This window comes from Ictalurus furcatus, chromosome 9 (assembly GCF_023375685.1).
Source record: "Ictalurus furcatus strain D&B chromosome 9, Billie_1.0, whole genome shotgun sequence".
Lineage (NCBI taxonomy): Eukaryota > Metazoa > Chordata > Actinopteri > Siluriformes > Ictaluridae > Ictalurus > Ictalurus furcatus.
In genome coordinates, this window is record NC_071263.1 from 18,607,304 (window position 1) to 18,624,395 (window position 17,092).

At 36.8% G+C, this 17,092-nt stretch overlaps 3 protein-coding genes across 4 annotated transcripts; 1 reads left to right on the forward strand and 2 right to left on the reverse strand.

The window, feature by feature from the left end:
• Nucleotides 1–112: 112 nt before the first annotated feature.
• LOC128612423 (proton-coupled zinc antiporter SLC30A2-like) lies at nt 113–3,440 on the forward strand. The gene is made up of 8 exons (XM_053632575.1): nt 113–437; nt 748–929; nt 1,212–1,358; nt 1,602–1,755; nt 1,864–2,014; nt 2,136–2,241; nt 2,326–2,460; nt 2,668–3,440. Exons 1-8 carry the CDS (start codon nt 373–375, stop codon nt 2,811–2,813), a joined length of 1,086 nt encoding a protein of 361 aa, XP_053488550.1. The 5' UTR covers nt 113–372; the 3' UTR covers nt 2,814–3,440.
• coq8ab (coenzyme Q8A, genome duplicate b) lies at nt 2,558–12,981 on the reverse strand. Its single transcript, XM_053632572.1, has 15 exons — nt 12,772–12,981; nt 12,447–12,600; nt 11,563–11,886; nt 11,016–11,082; nt 10,836–10,910; nt 9,352–9,477; nt 6,849–6,934; nt 6,511–6,651; nt 6,334–6,415; nt 6,130–6,223; nt 5,299–5,440; nt 4,764–4,871; nt 4,621–4,686; nt 4,382–4,468; nt 2,558–4,288 (listed from the first exon to the last, which is right to left on the reverse strand). Exons 2-15 carry the CDS (start codon nt 12,567–12,569, stop codon nt 3,995–3,997), a joined length of 1,815 nt encoding a protein of 604 aa, XP_053488547.1. The 5' UTR covers nt 12,570–12,600; nt 12,772–12,981; the 3' UTR covers nt 2,558–3,994.
• A 1,709-nt stretch (nt 12,982–14,690) lies between these two features.
• LOC128612424 (putative deoxyribonuclease TATDN3) lies at nt 14,691–17,050 on the reverse strand. 2 transcript variants are annotated; one of them, XM_053632576.1, is made up of 10 exons: nt 16,864–17,050; nt 16,742–16,774; nt 16,578–16,651; nt 16,399–16,480; nt 16,250–16,312; nt 16,030–16,139; nt 15,833–15,888; nt 15,632–15,744; nt 15,424–15,504; nt 14,691–15,283 (listed from the first exon to the last, which is right to left on the reverse strand). In XM_053632576.1, the coding sequence occupies exons 1-10, from the start codon at nt 16,915–16,917 to the stop codon at nt 15,137–15,139; spliced, it is 813 nt and encodes a 270-aa protein (XP_053488551.1). In that variant the 5' UTR covers nt 16,918–17,050; the 3' UTR covers nt 14,691–15,136. The 2 variants fall into 2 exon arrangements, with proteins under 2 accessions (XP_053488551.1, XP_053488552.1); XM_053632577.1 differs by having other exon boundaries at nt 14,702–15,283; nt 15,424–15,501.
• Nucleotides 17,051–17,092: the final 42 nt, after the last annotated feature.

The window sequence follows — 17,092 nt, forward strand, 5'->3', positions numbered from 1 at the left end:
CCACACATTTTTTTTTTATGTAAAGCTCCAAAGATCAAATAATTGTGCATTTTGTCTTTAACACAGTTTATCACCATGTATAAAGCATAACCTTGGTAGTGGGGTTCAATGGAATTATTTTTGGCCTACTTATCTTTTAAAAAAAAAAAAAAAAAAAGATATGCCCTAAGACTTTTTAAACATTGTGCAATGATGTAAGGACAGTATGTGAAACAGCATATGGCTACTTTCTGTTACTTGCTGCACTTTTTCAAATGTAATGTTTGATGTGCTCAGTGGTAATTCTGTTTTCTAGTGTGAGGAGTCTGTGCTTATTGCACTATTTGTTAGTACTTTTCAGAGGCTTGGTTTTCGTTTAGAGCAAAGGATTTCATGGTAAATTTGGTGATGGTTCAGCTCACAAGGCAGGAAAATATTCAGTATTCCCTTCTTCTTGGGTAAGTTGCTCAGGTATAAGTGACTTTCAGTTTGGGGGAAGAGATTGTGCCTTCATTTGTCAAAATTTAACAAGCTTAAGTATTTGAAAGGTTTGCATTTTATGAAAATGCTACCAGAATTTCAGACAAGAATCTGGTTTTAGATTTAGAGAAAAGCACAATTATTTGTTAGATCTTTTGCTTAAATCACATGTGAATGTACAGATTTAAAAAATAAATTAAATTAAATTGATGCATAACTGTCAGACCAAAATAAAATAAAGTTTTGAAATGTCAAAAAATTTTCTACACTAAAGGTGTTTATTTTCAGTCCCTCAGATGAACTGAAAGATGACTACCTAAGCACTGAATTTGAGGATGAACAGTGGATATCTTTTCACTGTCATAGAAGCAGAGCAGCATATGGTCAAAACCATGAGAAATTAGTAGCCCAGAGGAAGCTGCTGATCACATGCATTATCTGTTTGGTCTTCATGATCGGAGAACTCGTTGGTAACTCATTGGTTTTTTAGAAGTAGCTTTTATTACTATTGTATGAGCTTAATGAATGACTATGTGGAACATCATAACTGCATGTAATATAATTTATCTCAGAACTGAAAATGCACATCAGATAAAACAAATATCTACATATTGATTCTTCAGACAAAATCTGTAGAATACATGGGGAGCAATACCAATTTAGATTATTTCAATACTTCCTTTAAAAATATTCGTAAATATTCCTCATGTAAAAACATTCTTAGCCTTTTGTTTGAATTGCTTCTCTCATAGGTGGCTATGTTGCTCATAGTCTTGCTGTAATGACTGACGCAGCCCATCTTCTCACAGACTTTGGCAGCATTTTGCTTAGCCTCTTTTCACTGTGGATCTCTAAAAAACCTGCTTCCAAAAGCTTGACTTATGGCTGGCACCGTTCAGGTTGGACAGTTGTATTAACTAAAGTCCATTGTTTTATTATTGTTTACAGAGCTATTAATTAATCTTTTTTATTATTATTATTCTTGATGTTCGATCAAGTTTTTCTTTTTGACTATTTTCAGAATTTTATTTTTTACCTGTTAACATCTGCGTAGATTCTTGCATGTATACACATACATGCTATTGGTTATCATTTACAGTAAAGGCACAGCTGAATATGTTTCTTTACACACCTACACACAGAGATTTTGGGTGGCCTTTTCTCAGTGCTGTCCATTTGGGTTGTGACTGTTGTACTGCTGTTCATTGCCATCCAAAGGATCATCAGTAATGACTATGAAATACATAGCAAGATCATGCTCATCATCTCTGGCTGTGCTGTGGTGGTAAATATCTTGTGAGTGTTTTGATGGCATCAATTTAATCACTTAGTGAACTATAAAATGTTATTGGTTTATTGATTATTTAAGTAATTAACATTATATTCATGTGGGATTATTTTTAGAATGGCATTTATTCTACACCAGTCTCCAGTGTCTCATGGTCACAGCCATGATCACAGTAATACGAGTGTGAGGGCAGCTTTCATCCATGTGCTGGGAGACCTACTACAGAGTCTGGGTGTTCTATTAGCTGCCATGATCATTTACTTTTGGGTTAGTGACCATTTGTGAAACCTTTAGGCACAAAGGATCTTGCTTCTTTTTTTAAAAAAAAAAATAAAATAAAATAAATTAAAAGAACAATTGGGAATAATATATTCTTTTCTCCACACAGCCTGAATGGAAAATAGCAGATCCTATTTGTACATTTTTGTTTTCCATACTTGTTCTTGCAACAACATCTACAATTCTGAAAGACATTTTCAGAGTGCTCATGGAAGGTAAGTAGATAATCCAACATTCAAAGCTGTCAGTTGTCAAATGTTTCATAAGGCAACTACAGTGCATTATGCCTTTGTTTTTAGGAACACCACCCTGTATAGAATATGACTCCGTGAAAGACACCCTACTATCGGTCAGAGGAGTCAAAGCCACACACAGTCTTCACATTTGGTCACTGACCATGAGTCAGCATCACATGTCTGTCCATGCTCTCATAGGTAAGTATATATTTAGATACTTGAGAAAAGAAGTATATTTGTTTAACAGTGTGGCATTTAGCATGTGAAATAACAACAGACACAAGTGGAAGAATACTTCCTTTTAACATATTCAATAACTTATAATAAATAAAGCAAAACTACTATATACAGTAATTCACAATATATTTTACAGTATGTTATAAATTAAATAATGTTTTACCATAGATGAACAAACCGATCCACATACTGCACTTATGGATATGACAAAGCTGCTCCAGACTGAATTCAGCTTCCACAACATCACCATTCAGATAGAGGCATATTCTGAGGAAATAGCTTACTGCCATGAGTGCCAAGACACAATGGACTGAGTTATTGCAGGAGAATGTCCTCAAAAACACAGCTTTCCTCAACACTTTCATGAATGTCAAACACTGTGTTTATGTTTAATAGACCACTGTCTGGTATTTTTTTTTTTTTTTTTTTTTTTTTAAATACAGTCATGGATTTTGAGGGGAACTGTTCTCTCTACACCGTGTATGGCATATCAGTATATAGAAGCACCCATTCAACGTTGTTTTCGGCTGTTGAGCAGTCTTATTTTCACCACTCACTTTCTCCATTTCTGTAAAATGTGTCTAAAAGGCTAAATAAAACTATGTTCCAGAACAACTGTCAAGTGTAAAAGTTTTATACACAACACAACACGGAGGTCTGTTATCATCCCAAAGCTGACTATCTTCCAATAACAGTGTTTAAGTGTTTTATTCCCCTTATACCACATCAGTTATTTTTATTCTATAAAGAACAACATACATTTGTTTATATACATACACTTGTTTATAGTTAGATTACAGTTATTCCCTCACTAACCTCTCTTTTGCCTCTTGAAGTTAATAAGACAAAAAAAAATAAAAAAAATATGCAGCTTGTCATGTTAGCAAGATACCACTGAGCCCTCCATTCTGAAGGCTTTTTTTGTGATGGAAAAAAACAAACAAACAAACAAAAAAAAAACTTACCCTTAACTCTGTTACAAAATGCAGGCACTGGAGACTCATTCCTAAAATACTAAACATTTACGGCTATCAACAATTACACACATTTTTTCACTACATTTATAAGGAGTGTTCACAACCCATGTCCCTGTTACTATAGTGACAATGTATTATAACAACAATAATGTAATTTTGTGAATTCAACTGTGCCGAGTCAGATTTCAAGGATTCAAAAGTGCTGTGGTATGAATGCTTTTAGAAGTGGCCAAATGTATACTTGAGAGTGCCCCTCATATGTGGTGGTAACTATCACATGCAATACTGGCTTCTTTAGAATTGGTCTCCTAGGTCTTGGCATCACACAAAATGAACTTTAGTAACAAGGTTCTGCAAATTCATCAACTTTTACTTCATGCCATTCAGAAGAAATTCAGACAGTAATTTACTCATGATGCACATTATATCACAATATTGTCTTTTTTTTAATTTTTTTTTTAAGATCCTAGTTGTAGACTGGCTTTCCACACTCCCCTATGAGCTGCTTACAAAACTGCTTACTGGGCTGTTTGTAGTTGTCGATCTCGCCAATATTTGGCATACGCCTCCTGAAACATGTTTTTACAGCTCAGCTTGGCTTTGAGACGGGAGCAGATAAGAAATGAGCCTCCCATCTTGCGGTGCAGAGAGTAGGTCTCTTCTGGAGGAGGGGTAAGACGCTGCTTTAGCATGACAGGGATGAGCCTGTGGATCTGCTCTGTTGTACTCTGACTGCCAAAGTCAAAGGGCTCTTCTGAGGCAAACGCTTCCCCGAGGATCATCACTGCATCCACATGGGCATTCATCATTGCCTGCAAAACATTAGTAGAAAGAGAAACCATGCTTCAATTTAAGGAGCAGAGTGCAAATATGCAAACAATGCTATATCTAGTGAGGATTCTTACCTTTGACTCATAACCGGTCAGAAATTTCATAGCAATTGATTGTTGCAGAACCCCCTCTCTGTTTCTGTCTGCTGCAGCCTTGATGATCTAACATGAATAAAAAATAAATAAATAAAATAAAAATAAACCCCACACACATCTAGTATGGCTATAATAAAATCCAGTAATTAAGAGGAATTCCCATGCTGATTCTGCAATTAATAGACTGACAAATTCATACATGGTTAAATCCTCTTTACCTCAATATACACGTCTGTAAAACTTGCATCAAAACCCCTTGTGGCTCCAAAATCCAACAGTGCAACCTGAAAACCAAAAGCCATAGTTAGTCATAGTAAACACTAAAGATGTATTGACATTAATAAAATAAACAGATACATACCTTGTGCTTTTGTGGGTCAAAGAAGAAATTAGACCAATTTGGATCAGTCTGCATATATCTGAACTCAAAGAGCTCTCTCAAGCAAAGAATCAAAATCTGCTCACAGATCTGATAGAAGAGATCATAATAGAAGAGAAAATATCTGTTCCATGAAAACAGTTAAATAAAGGACTAATCTCATTTTATCTTATGGGAGATTATGGGCTCACAGTACATTTTGTAGGATGGTTCAGGTGAGTGCTGCAGCACAATTTCCCCACATACAAGTGACAATAAAACTCTTATTAAGCAAGACACATTGTCCAGTTGTCATTTATAATGAATCTTCGGGTACAAAAATTTCACTAGATATGGCTTTTTAATGGGAGAATTTCCTAAATTCCCGAGGAAATTAATTTACTACTGAATTTACAACGAAGGGCTAACTTCATTTGTTACTCTCTGAATTATACAGGTGATGTGAATAATTATCACCATGCTTTCTGTGGAGTGAATCGACATACAAAAATTCACTCTGGCTGAGTGAAGGACTTACCTCATTCTTGAGTTCCTGTGGCAGGTCATCAGCTTTATCCAGAGGGAAACCAGACACCAGCTCTGTAGTGAGGACATGCTGGCTGCTTAGTTCATCCACTACATTTGGCACATAGAAGAAAGGGTGATCCTTCAATAACTCTCTGTAAAACACACATAGATAGATTTAATCAGCTGAAATATTATTTACTGTACAAGTCCTACTATGGTCTAGTTTTACACACTTCATTTCAACTTCAGGTTAGGAAAGTTTAATCTTAAAGTTAACATATCCTGCTGGTTTAAGCAACATAATTTCTGTCATATAAACAAACAAGAAAATCTACTACAAAACACAGCCTCTAATTTACTAGCAACTATTTTGCTGTTTAAAAAAAATTAGATAAATACAAGTTGTTCTGGATAAGGGTGTCTGCCAAATGCCGTAAATGTCAAGGATCATTGCCAGCTGAGGGTTTAGAGTTCTGGCACCAATAAAATACTGTTTCTCTCTCAGAAAGCTGCCTTGAACCCCAAAAGAAAAGTAAAGAAAAAAGATGCACGTTTTCCCTATAAAACATGTGAATAACAGTACAATTTAATGAAGAGGTTATATTCAGAAGAGACTGAATTTGAATTTCCTTTTACAATACGACATTCATATCCACCAGTTGTTCATATCCTGAACCTCAGAATATTTCCTCCATGCATATTTTATAAATTATATGCCTGTGATGATGCTCTGAGAAATATGCAGACTATTCAGTGGTGGGAAATGACATTTGATTTCATTAATGTGATGATGGGTAACAAAAATATTTTCAGTATAATTATTACTGTTTCATATACTCACTGGAATTTTTTGGCACATTTGGCTTCCCTCACATAATCACACTCTAGAACAAGTTCCCTGCTCATAACTTCTATCAAGTGCTCTGGAAATAGACCTGCATAGAAATATCATATGAACAAAGCAAGGTATGAGCAATGTTTTGGAAGCATTTAGACTACGAATGAAATAATGGCCCTCATCTTTAAATGTCCACAAAACTCATACCTTCTGGTAATGCATTACTCATACTGAGGACAGCCATTAGGTTATTAACATCGCTGCTGATGCTTTTGGCCACTCCAGGGTACTAATAATTATATATATATGATGTTAAAAAAATAAGCTATCACAATTTTTCATAATAGTTAACGGTTATCGTTGTTTTTATTGTTTTGCAGCTACCTGGATCTTCATAGCCACCTCTCTGCCATCCTTCAACTTAGCCAGGTGCACCTGACCAATTGAAGCAGCAGCAAAAGGCTTCTCTTCAAAGAACTCCAACTTATCACGCCAGTTTGGGCCCAAGTCATTGCTCACTGCTTTCTGCCATAGAAACAGAAGAAGCCACAACAGAATTTACTACAAAATGACCGTGCCAGACATAATGTGCTGCCATTTTACACTATACAGTTGTTATGAAGGAACACCATATGTGCTATGTCATTTGTGAAACCTTTTTTTTTTTTTTTTTTTTAAACCATGGATAAGCAGTTTTTAAACCCTCACATTTGAAACTATACCATCATTTGCTTTGTGGGCATGAAGTCAGCACTCTGTCGAACACGGTCAAAGATCTTTGCCAGCTGAGGATTGATGAAAGCATCATCTAGGGAAATAAACAAACTCATGGCTCAGATTATGGTGACTGCCTGTATAAACTGAAAGCAAAGTAATGTACATTGCAAACCAAGAAGCTACCTGATACAGAAGTGGCTGATTATTGTGGGTGGTAAGCTGTTGGGGACATTTATTTTAGGCTACTGCACATTTAAGTCAGCTGCTATTGGTGTCTGCAGTACTCAAGTTGCATGGTCTATTGTATATTATTGTTCTTTTAATAGGTACAGTTTGGGATTTCACAACAATAAAGTGTGAAAACCTTCTTTGGTTAGTCTAAAGCTGAAATGTAAGTGACAGTATTCTGCTTCACCAACAGCCAGAGTCATAGCGCCTAATCTTAAAATAAGAATCAATTAATCAGTTAAATAGAAAAACTGTTTAAATATAGTAAATTTACTCAGTGCCATTTAAATTCAGCCAAGTGGCTTGTGGCCATGGAAAGCATTAACAGCCATCATCATAGATGGCATCTTTAACTGTGGACATGCGCAATAGAAGACTACATAGCAGCTGCAGTACAAACACAGGCATGAAACCAGGCATGGATCCAAATGAGGTGGAAAACTACTCAGGTGGAAAAGTAAAATGTGCACAGCAAACAGACACACTCCTACATAGCTTCCCCAATGCCTTCAGAAAGGTTGCAATGATATTGCAGGATGAAATTTCTGTCAAGGCACGCTGCCACATTCTTAACAGAAATAAACAATCGTGTGCGCTAAGTAGGGGCAGTATACACTGACAATGTCAAGGGCGGGTCAGAGATTTGGTGCAGGAAAACAAACTCTACACAAAAAAGCAAACAGAACTGAACACATACTGAACAATACTGGAATGTATATTCAGAGTAAATCAGCTATTCATACAAGATGTAGGGAGTAAGACCATGGTGTAAACCATAAATACACTCACGGAACACTTTATTATGAACACTATACTAATGGTGGGCAGGGGCTCCCTCTGCTCTCAAAGCTCCTCAATTCTTTATGGCATGGATTCAACAAAATGCTGAAAACATCCCTTTGAGATTCTGGTCCATTTTGACATGAGCGCACTGTGCAATTCCTGCTGATTTTTCCAAGTGCACTTTCATGCTGCTAATCTACTCTTCTACCACATGCCAAAAGGTGTTCTAGTGGATTCAGATCCGGTGACTTAGAAGGCCACTGAAGGGGTGGTGGTAACCTGGACTTCTGACCAGAAGGTCATGAGTTCAAATCCCAGCACCTCCAAAGTGCCACTGCTGGGCCTTTGAGCAAGTCACTTAACCCTCAACTTCTCAGTTTTATAAATGAAATAAATGTAAGTCGCTCTGGATAAGACTGCCAAAAATGCCATAAACATAGGAATGTTGAACACTCATGTCCATGAAACTAGTCTAAGATGACATTTGCTTTGTGACCAGGTGCATTATCATGCTGCAAGTAGCCATTAGATAATGGGTAAATTGTGTTCATGAAGGGATGAACATGAACATCAAGTGATGATTGGTATGAACAGGCCTAAAGTGTGTTAAGAGAATATTCCCCACACCATTACACCCCCTCCAGCAGCCTGGAATGTTGACAAGGCAGGTTGGGTCCTTGGATTCATGCTGTTGGCACCAAATTCTGACCCTACCATCTGTGTGCCTCAGCAGAAATCAAGATTCATGACATCAGGCAACATTTTTCCAGTCTTCAACTGTCCAGTTTTGGTGAGCTTGTGCCCACTGCAGCTTATGCTTTCTGTTCTCGGCTGAGAGAAGCAGAACCTGGCGTGGTCTTCTGCTACCCATCCACCTCAAGGCGTGACATGTTTTGAGTTCTGAGATGCTTTTCTGCTCACCACAATTGTATAGAGTGGTTATCAGAGTTCTTGTAGCCTTTCTGTCAGCTCAAACAAGACTGGCCATTCTCCATTGACCTCTCTCCTCATCAGCAAGATGTTTCAGTCCCAGAACTGCCACACACTGGATGTTTTTTTCTTTATTGCACCATTCTGAATAAATTAGAGACTCCAATGCAAATAAATCCCAGGAAATCGGTAGTTTCTGAAGTACTCAAAGCAACCCATCTGGCACCAACAATTATGCAATGGTCAAAATCAATGAGATCATATTTCCCCCCCATTCTGATGGTTGATATGAACATGACCTGAAGCTGCTGGCCTGTATCTGAATGATTTTATGCATAGCACTGCTGTCACATGATTGGATGATTGAATAATTGCATGAATGAGTAGGTGTACATGTGTTCCTATTAAAGTGCTCAGTGAGTATATAATCAAATTTACCAATACATTATTTATGACCAACAAAATATTTAATTAGCATGTTCATATTAAAAGAATGTTATGTGGATATTAATATGCATAAAAGAAATACAATGAAAGGAGGGTGGGTAGTGGCTAGTAATCTCTCACCTTGGATGCTAAGCATTTGTCCAAGTTTAAGAGCAGCTCCTCTGACTTTACACAGAGTCCGAACAATTCGTTCGGCATTAGCCTCAGAGACAAATGGATTTGAATCAAGGACACCTTTTTTATTCCCTGCAGAAAGGAATAAATCAGTTCAATTTGAAGTAGTATTTTGCTAGACAGAGTGGGGGAAATGTTTCAAAACATCAATGTTTTTATTAAACATATTTTCAATGCAGCTATTAATATGAAGTGTAGCCAGACATTACCTCAGTACAACTACACAAAGAAATTGTAATATTCCAATCCATAAAAATTGTGTGCAACAGCTTTTGTGCAGTAACTTTAATATTTGGTGGAGAAGCCTTTGTTTGCAATGACAGCTTCAAGATGCTTCCTGTATGCATAAACTAATCTCTCAGTGTTTAGTTAGGATTTTTGTCCACTCCTGCTACACAGTCTTTAAATCTTTTTCTGGGTGGCACATTGGTAACGCTTGATTTTCAGTTTATTACATAAATTTTCTATTGGGTTTAAGTCTGGTGATTGATAGGGCCATTCCTACACCTTTATTTTCTTCCTAAGGAACCAACTAAGAGTCTCCTTGACAACGTTTTAGATCATTGTCCTGGCGGAAGGCAACAGATTCATCTCATGAATTTCCTGGTGCATGGCTCCATTAATCTTCCCTTCGATGTACAATGAAAAAAGAAACAGCCTCATACCGTGATGCTTCCACCACCAAAGTTCACTCTAGATATCTGGTATTTTTAGGGTCAAATTCATTGGCTACTGATTTCTCTGTGACGACTATACCTGCTGCTTACAGGTCTTTCTGGAGCTCTGAGTGGTCCTTGGATTTTGGGCTACTCTTCAGACCTCCTGGTTAGAAATCTTGTGAGGACTTCCTGTGTGTAGCCATTTGATTGTTGAGTGATGTTCCTTCCACATGTGGATAATGACCCTAGTGGTGCTTATAGGAAGAATTAAGAGTTGGGAAATCTTTAACGTTTACTTGCATTCAGAGGTGGGTATCCCCTTTTAAAAAAGTGGAAGTACTAACCTATCAACATGCACTAATCAAGCTGATTCCACTTTATCGCACAAAGTTTTTCTAGATTAAAATATTACAACATAATTTCTTTAGCTCTGAAGCTTTATCGAGTTAATACCAATGTCCAGTCTAAAGTTCATGCGAATAGCTGCATTGGAGACAAGTTTAATGAACAATAGTTGAAGTGTTGAATACTTAACCCCAATAATAACTTTGCTAGCTATTGGCCATAGTGACACTATAATAGAAATTAACCTGCATGGTTCACATAAAATAGCTGTAAAATAAAATTAAATAAGAACAGCTCTTAACATTATAGGCCATTTCTTGATTTTAAAAAATGCCCTCAGTCTAAATAACCAGGCACAGTTGAATAATAAATAAATTAAAATAAATAATTTAAAAACTCATAAGACCAATGTTTATAGAAACATACCTTTTTTCTCATCTAATCTGAGGCTTTTCTTTGCCACTTCTGCAATAGCTCCCAAGCCCAGTCCAACTGCCAAGCCTAAAGGTCACAGATAATTTATATATTATTCTTGTGGTGTCCATCACAGTGTTGCATCATTACTCTACAAGATGCTGCCATTTGTACAAATGAAAACTGTCCTACCCCCAAAATTTGCCAAACGTCCTAGCCTTGTAACTGGTACTTTGCGCTCACGGGAGCTCTCGCTGAGCTAAAACAAAAGCAAGCAAACAGACTGCTCATTGTTTATGTCAATCATAGCAGAGAAAAATGTACTGCTGTCAATTACAACACAGCTGAAGGTACATTAATATAGTGGACATTGTTTTTGTTACAATAATTTGTTAATAAATCTGAAACTGTGAAGGAGTATCCCAATTATCCTAATGTATGACCAAAATATTACATTGAGTTTACATTTGATTTTTGCTTTTGCTAACTGTAATAGAATTTCAATAGGGCCACAGTCATGGCTTCGAAATTCTACTTATAAAATGTACCTTGACCTCAGTCACTCAAAAATAGCAGATGATATCAAAAGCCAAGGAATCACATGAAATTATACATTACACATTATACATACTCTTATCTAAATTAATAGAGAGACCCATGTACTCTCCATCAAGTTCATAAGCATAAATCTTATGCTTTTGTTAGGGGTTTGGGACAAGTTCACTAACTTCTACTGTACCATCTGCTTGTGTTTCTTGGATGTGTCAGGTCCTTCTTTTTTTGCATCACTCCAGAGCAAGTGATCTTGATGGAATGAACAGCTCTGGCTGTAGTTTGGCAAATGTGGTTGTGTGAGCCCTCGAAATAACTTGCATCTGGTTTTCCCCAAACATTTGTGACTATAAATGTTGATCACTCCATTGCCCTCTGCATTGTCCTTTAGAGCATGAAGAACCCTGATATGCTTAGTAATATTTGTTCCTGTTCCAATGTGAGGAAAACTATAGATTGATTTTAAAACACCTTTAACTGTTGAAGCAGTTCTCTCAGTGCAGCTATACATCTGCAAAAGAAACACACACCACATAACTTCAATCATTTCTTCACTATAATGAAAGCGTGACATAAGAAAAAAAGTATTTGTTGGGAAAGCTTTTTTTGTGATGTAGGTTAATTTACAATCACTCGTTAGTTTCTCGGGTTTACTTACAAGCAATGCATGGGCGGTGAAAATATTCTTTGTGCTGTATATCTCAATATATTATTTGACTGATTATCAGCATATGTCTATGGCTTATGAACAAACAATTTGTTTGGCTTCAGGCAGATCAATCATTTCTGCAAATCCAATCCAAAATCCATTTGTATTAACTTTATTATAGTAATCCTACAACACAGGTCATTTCATGCCCAAAGAGCTCAATGCAACATCACCACTCCATGAACTGGAAAATTTATTCAAACAGACAAATGAAACAGCAAGCAAGAATTTCTTCAGTCTTTCATGCACCTAGATATTTGCTTAAGAGCTCTAACATTCAATAAGTGTTAGTGTAAGTGATTAAATGCCAAGGTAACTTCTTTTAAAACAGGACCTTCAAATAGAGATAAATTAACGCTTACCTGTTCTTTGAGAGGATTTTGGGCGAGACTAAGGCGTTCTCTCCTCTGAACACTCAGACTGTGACTCTGATAGATCACTCTCAGTTTGTTCAGTCTTCTCATTAGCAAAATATCTGCTGCCATGACTTCCCCTTTCCAACTAGCAGTTCCTCAACTTCACACACCACAAAAACAATACAAAGTCAGATTTAACAGATGCTACGCTGCGTTTTAATGCTGATATACGACATTTATTCCGGTTCCTGCCAGAAGTATTGTTGTGATAATTATTTCACTGCACTGGCGCTTCTAACGCTTAACAATATCCACACGCTTAATTACTTACCACTAAATCCGGCACGTTGCTGTTCCTCAAATTAAAAACTTTAGCAACATACAGGAGTCACAAGTGCGTGAAACTAGCCCTCAGCAGCCTCAGTGCCATAGTTTGAAATTAACGAGCAAGTGCAACCAAACAAAGTGGTGCTAAACACTGCCATTCAAGAAGACATTAACCTTCTCTAGAAACAGACGTGTGGGCACGTTGACCTTGCACTCAGTAACATTTATATACTTGAAGTAATGTGACTGCCACCTAGTGGTTAATACTGCGACACACAGCCATACTTTTAGGATTTCATTTGGTGCTGAAGAATATGTAGAAGCAGAAGCAGGAGGGCACAATGAAAACCCTGGATGACTATTGGATGTACTGTTCATGTGTCATATTGACTGAAATATTATTAGCTGAGACAATAATATTTAATATGACCAACCTTGAATGTATTTGTGCTTTTGGGGAACAGTAAAGACACACAAAACCACTCCTCGTGCTCAGGTATGCACCTGTCAGCAGGTGTGTATGAGTCCAAATAAGACATGGAATTAATGCAACATTAAGTTAATTCACCTATTTGTTTTATTTTTGTACAAAAACAAACAAACAAAAAAATAGTTGGTGTAAATTGATATATCACCACAATTTGTAATCTGTTTCATTCTTAAAACACAGGGTGTCCCAAAAGTCCATACATAGGGGAAATTTTAGCTGAATGTCTTCCAAAACTTTTCATACTTAGTTTATTTTATATCTATTTTTTTTCAGATAGCCTTTAAGAATGCCTTTGACCAAAGAAGAACGTATTGAAATAATTCTCATGGCTGGATCTGGGAGCTGTCGCAAGGTTGTGATGGACTCCAACAGTCAACATGGCAAGCACATCACAAATGACACTGTTTCCAAACTTATTAACAATTTCAAAAGGCAGGAAGTGTTGCGGAACAACCAAGAAGGCACAACCGACGTTGTGCTGGCATACATTGTCCCCTATGTATGGAGACTTTTGGGACACTCTGTAGAATATAACCTGTGTAATATCAATTTGAATGTAATAGGAGATGCACCATAAAGTATTTTTTTCCTTTTTCATGTTTACTAGAGGAAATGTTTCAAGCACATATTCATGTTGGGGAAAAAAACATTCACAACATCACAAACCGAACACAAGGGTGATGTCAACAAATATATAAATATTTGGCTTTAATACTCATAGAAGGTTAGATGTGATTAGCACCATAAACTTGCATTTAACCCCTAAATACTTTTAAGCTTGACTATAAACTTTTATAACACACTTCAGCGTCATCAAAAACCCATCTAGTTATTGTTCAATCCTATATGAAATGTTACAAGTAGTACTAACTTTAATGCAAGTACATTTAGAAATCATGTTTTGCATACTTTTGCTAATATTGTTTATAGACAGATGAGTCAAAAAATGTCTTCAAACAGAATTATATATTTTCTTTTGAAAGGACACAGTATTTTAAACAAAACAATGTTTTGTTTAAAACAACAGCGTACACTCCCTTGGTTTTAATTAACCTCATAAAATGCATGTTCCTTGCCTCTAGGGTTTATGGGTTCAAATCAGGTGAATAATATAATTTACAGCTTTGTAAAGTTTATATCCTGCTTTTTGTTCCCATAGTGATTGGGCTGGAGTACATAAGCAAAAAATATCAAAAAGGCATCACTGACCAGATGCAATGAACTGTAAAGTCTAACTGTATCTGCAACATATACGTGGTATGTTCATATGATCCTGGTGTACGTTTGCTCTCTTTTAATATGTAATAAATTATATTTGCACTCACACCAGGTCTTTATTTTTATTTAAACCTGGTACAAAAAAAACAACTTATATTAATCTTTATACTCCCATTGCTTGCGCAAATAAATCATTTATATAACAGAGACCAACTGTAGTCTGTACGCATTTTTTGTTTCTGCATGCCAGCACATTTTACTTAACTGAAACAATCACCAAGGTTAAGAAGAAGAAGCCTTTATTTGTTACATATACACAGTGAAATTCTTTTCTTCACATATCACAGCTTGTTAGGAAGCTGGAGTCAGAACGCAGGGTCAGCCATGATACAGCACCCCTGTAGCACCCAACAGTGGCAGCTTGGCAGTGCTGGGGCTTGAACCCCTAACCTTCTAATCAGTAACCCAGCGCCTTAACCACTGAGCCACCACTGCTCCAAATAGCATGATATAAACTTTACAAGGCTGTGGGACACATAAACCTTGTAATTAAACCCACCAGTCTACAACTTAACTTGTTTGTCAATGTTTCATTTAAAATTTAATGCACTAAAATCTTGCACATAAATCTTGATCATTTGTAGAGGCCTTCTCATAATAGTCATAAATGGCTCATAAATGTCTTCAACTTGGGGAAAAGTTGAAGAGCATTGAGTGTGGTGACTTCTATGACCTTTTCCACAGGAATGCCTTTGGTTTTGGCAATATAGTCTGCACTAATGGTGATATTCTTTGGTTCGTTCCTCACCTAAGTGTGACATAAGATTAGTTAGGAAATATGCCAACAGTACAAGCAAAGGCAAAAATAAAAATACAACCACTAAAAATAACATGACCATGAGGAATTTACAGAACCACTAATGTTAAACAAGCAAAAACAATGACTACCTGCTTTTCAGGTCCAAGGGCTGGTGAATCAGTCTCAAGACACAGATTTTCTAGCGGCAGCTGTTTCACAAGTTTCTGCTTCTTAGCACAAGAAGAAAAACATGACTTCACAGATGGCATGGTATTACATCAGTGATGGTCTGAAACACATGCATGAATTCAGCATTGCATCTAATTGTTTAGTAAACTTCTGCAACAAGAAGTTTACCTGTTCACTTCTTATGATTGATGGTGGAATAGAAAAGAAGTAGCCTGCATGTACGCCCTCCATTGCAACTGAGGGTTTTCCATCAAATGCATGAAGAAGAGCATTCTCTACACCTAGTTTAAAAGAAATGTTTCAATGTCATAAAGAAAAGAAAACACGAGGTAACCCCCACTCTAAATTATAAGCTAAATAATACAATACCTAGCTCCTTTAAAAGGTGGATGGTTGGTCTTCCAGCAGATCTTGAGTGTACATTTCTAATGGAAAGATGAAGGTTTCTTTTTTTTACACTGCTGTATCAAGTAAAGTAACATAAAGCTAATCTGGCATGTTATTATTTTACAGTTTTAGATAATTCTGTGATATGATCACCTGAGATTGGCCTATCCCAGACTTACAGAGGTAGATTTAGTTGCTTTGCAATCTCTACTTGACGAATGAGTACTTGTCTCTGTAGTTCTTTCCCTGCATCAGTACTGACTATCCGGGGTGTGAAATCAAGGCCAACCTGCAAGGAGCACAGAGTATGTCTATGTATGTAGGTATATTAATCCTAATTATGAGGATAATAATATGATAAACCCTTATACATTCTACAGTATAGGATAGCTGTCTTACCTCACCAATGGCCACAATATGATCTTTATATTTTTCAATTAAGGGCATGGCAGAATCTAAATCCTGTGAAGAACAACTACTTTAATTAGTATTAGTAACTCAAAGCTTTAGGGTGAAATTACACCAATACAGCATGTCACAGCTCAGACCTTTGGTAATGCCCCCCTGGGTTGTGCTGAATCTTCTTGAACAGGGTGAACTCCAAGGCAAGGGAAGATAAATCCAGGAAATCTGTGAAACAAAAACAAACACACACCTCCTCTTTTATTCACTGCATTATATATCATACATTGCAGGTGCGTCATTGTGGTAAGGAAATGTAGTCCACCTCTGTGAAAGTTGTATGATTTTCTCAAACTCCCCAGCATGCTCTGCTACTGCAACAAGAGCCAGAACTCCAGCCTGAAATGAAAACAAGGCAAAAGGGTGCAAAACAAGCGTCTGATGAGGACATCACATAGTATGCAAAAGTCAAGCCCTGGATAAATGTACCTTTTTTGATTGCTCAATAACACACTCAATATCCTATTGAGGAGAAAAGAGAAAGTCAGTTTACAACTCACTCATTATTTATTCTTATTGCACTACAAAAACAACACAGATCTGCATCTTACACCATCAAAATCTCTCGAAGAGATGTGACAGTGACAATCGATATAGCCTTGCATGAATCCTTCGCAGACCAAATCGATTAAAAGAAGAATTTTAAGATACCAATACAACCATAAAGCCCATGCACGAATACACTTTCTACACTCTCTATCGGATGTGACCAAATAAGCACGTACTACATTACGTAGCCGGGAGTGTTAGAGTGACTCAACTCTGCGCAACTCTGCGCAG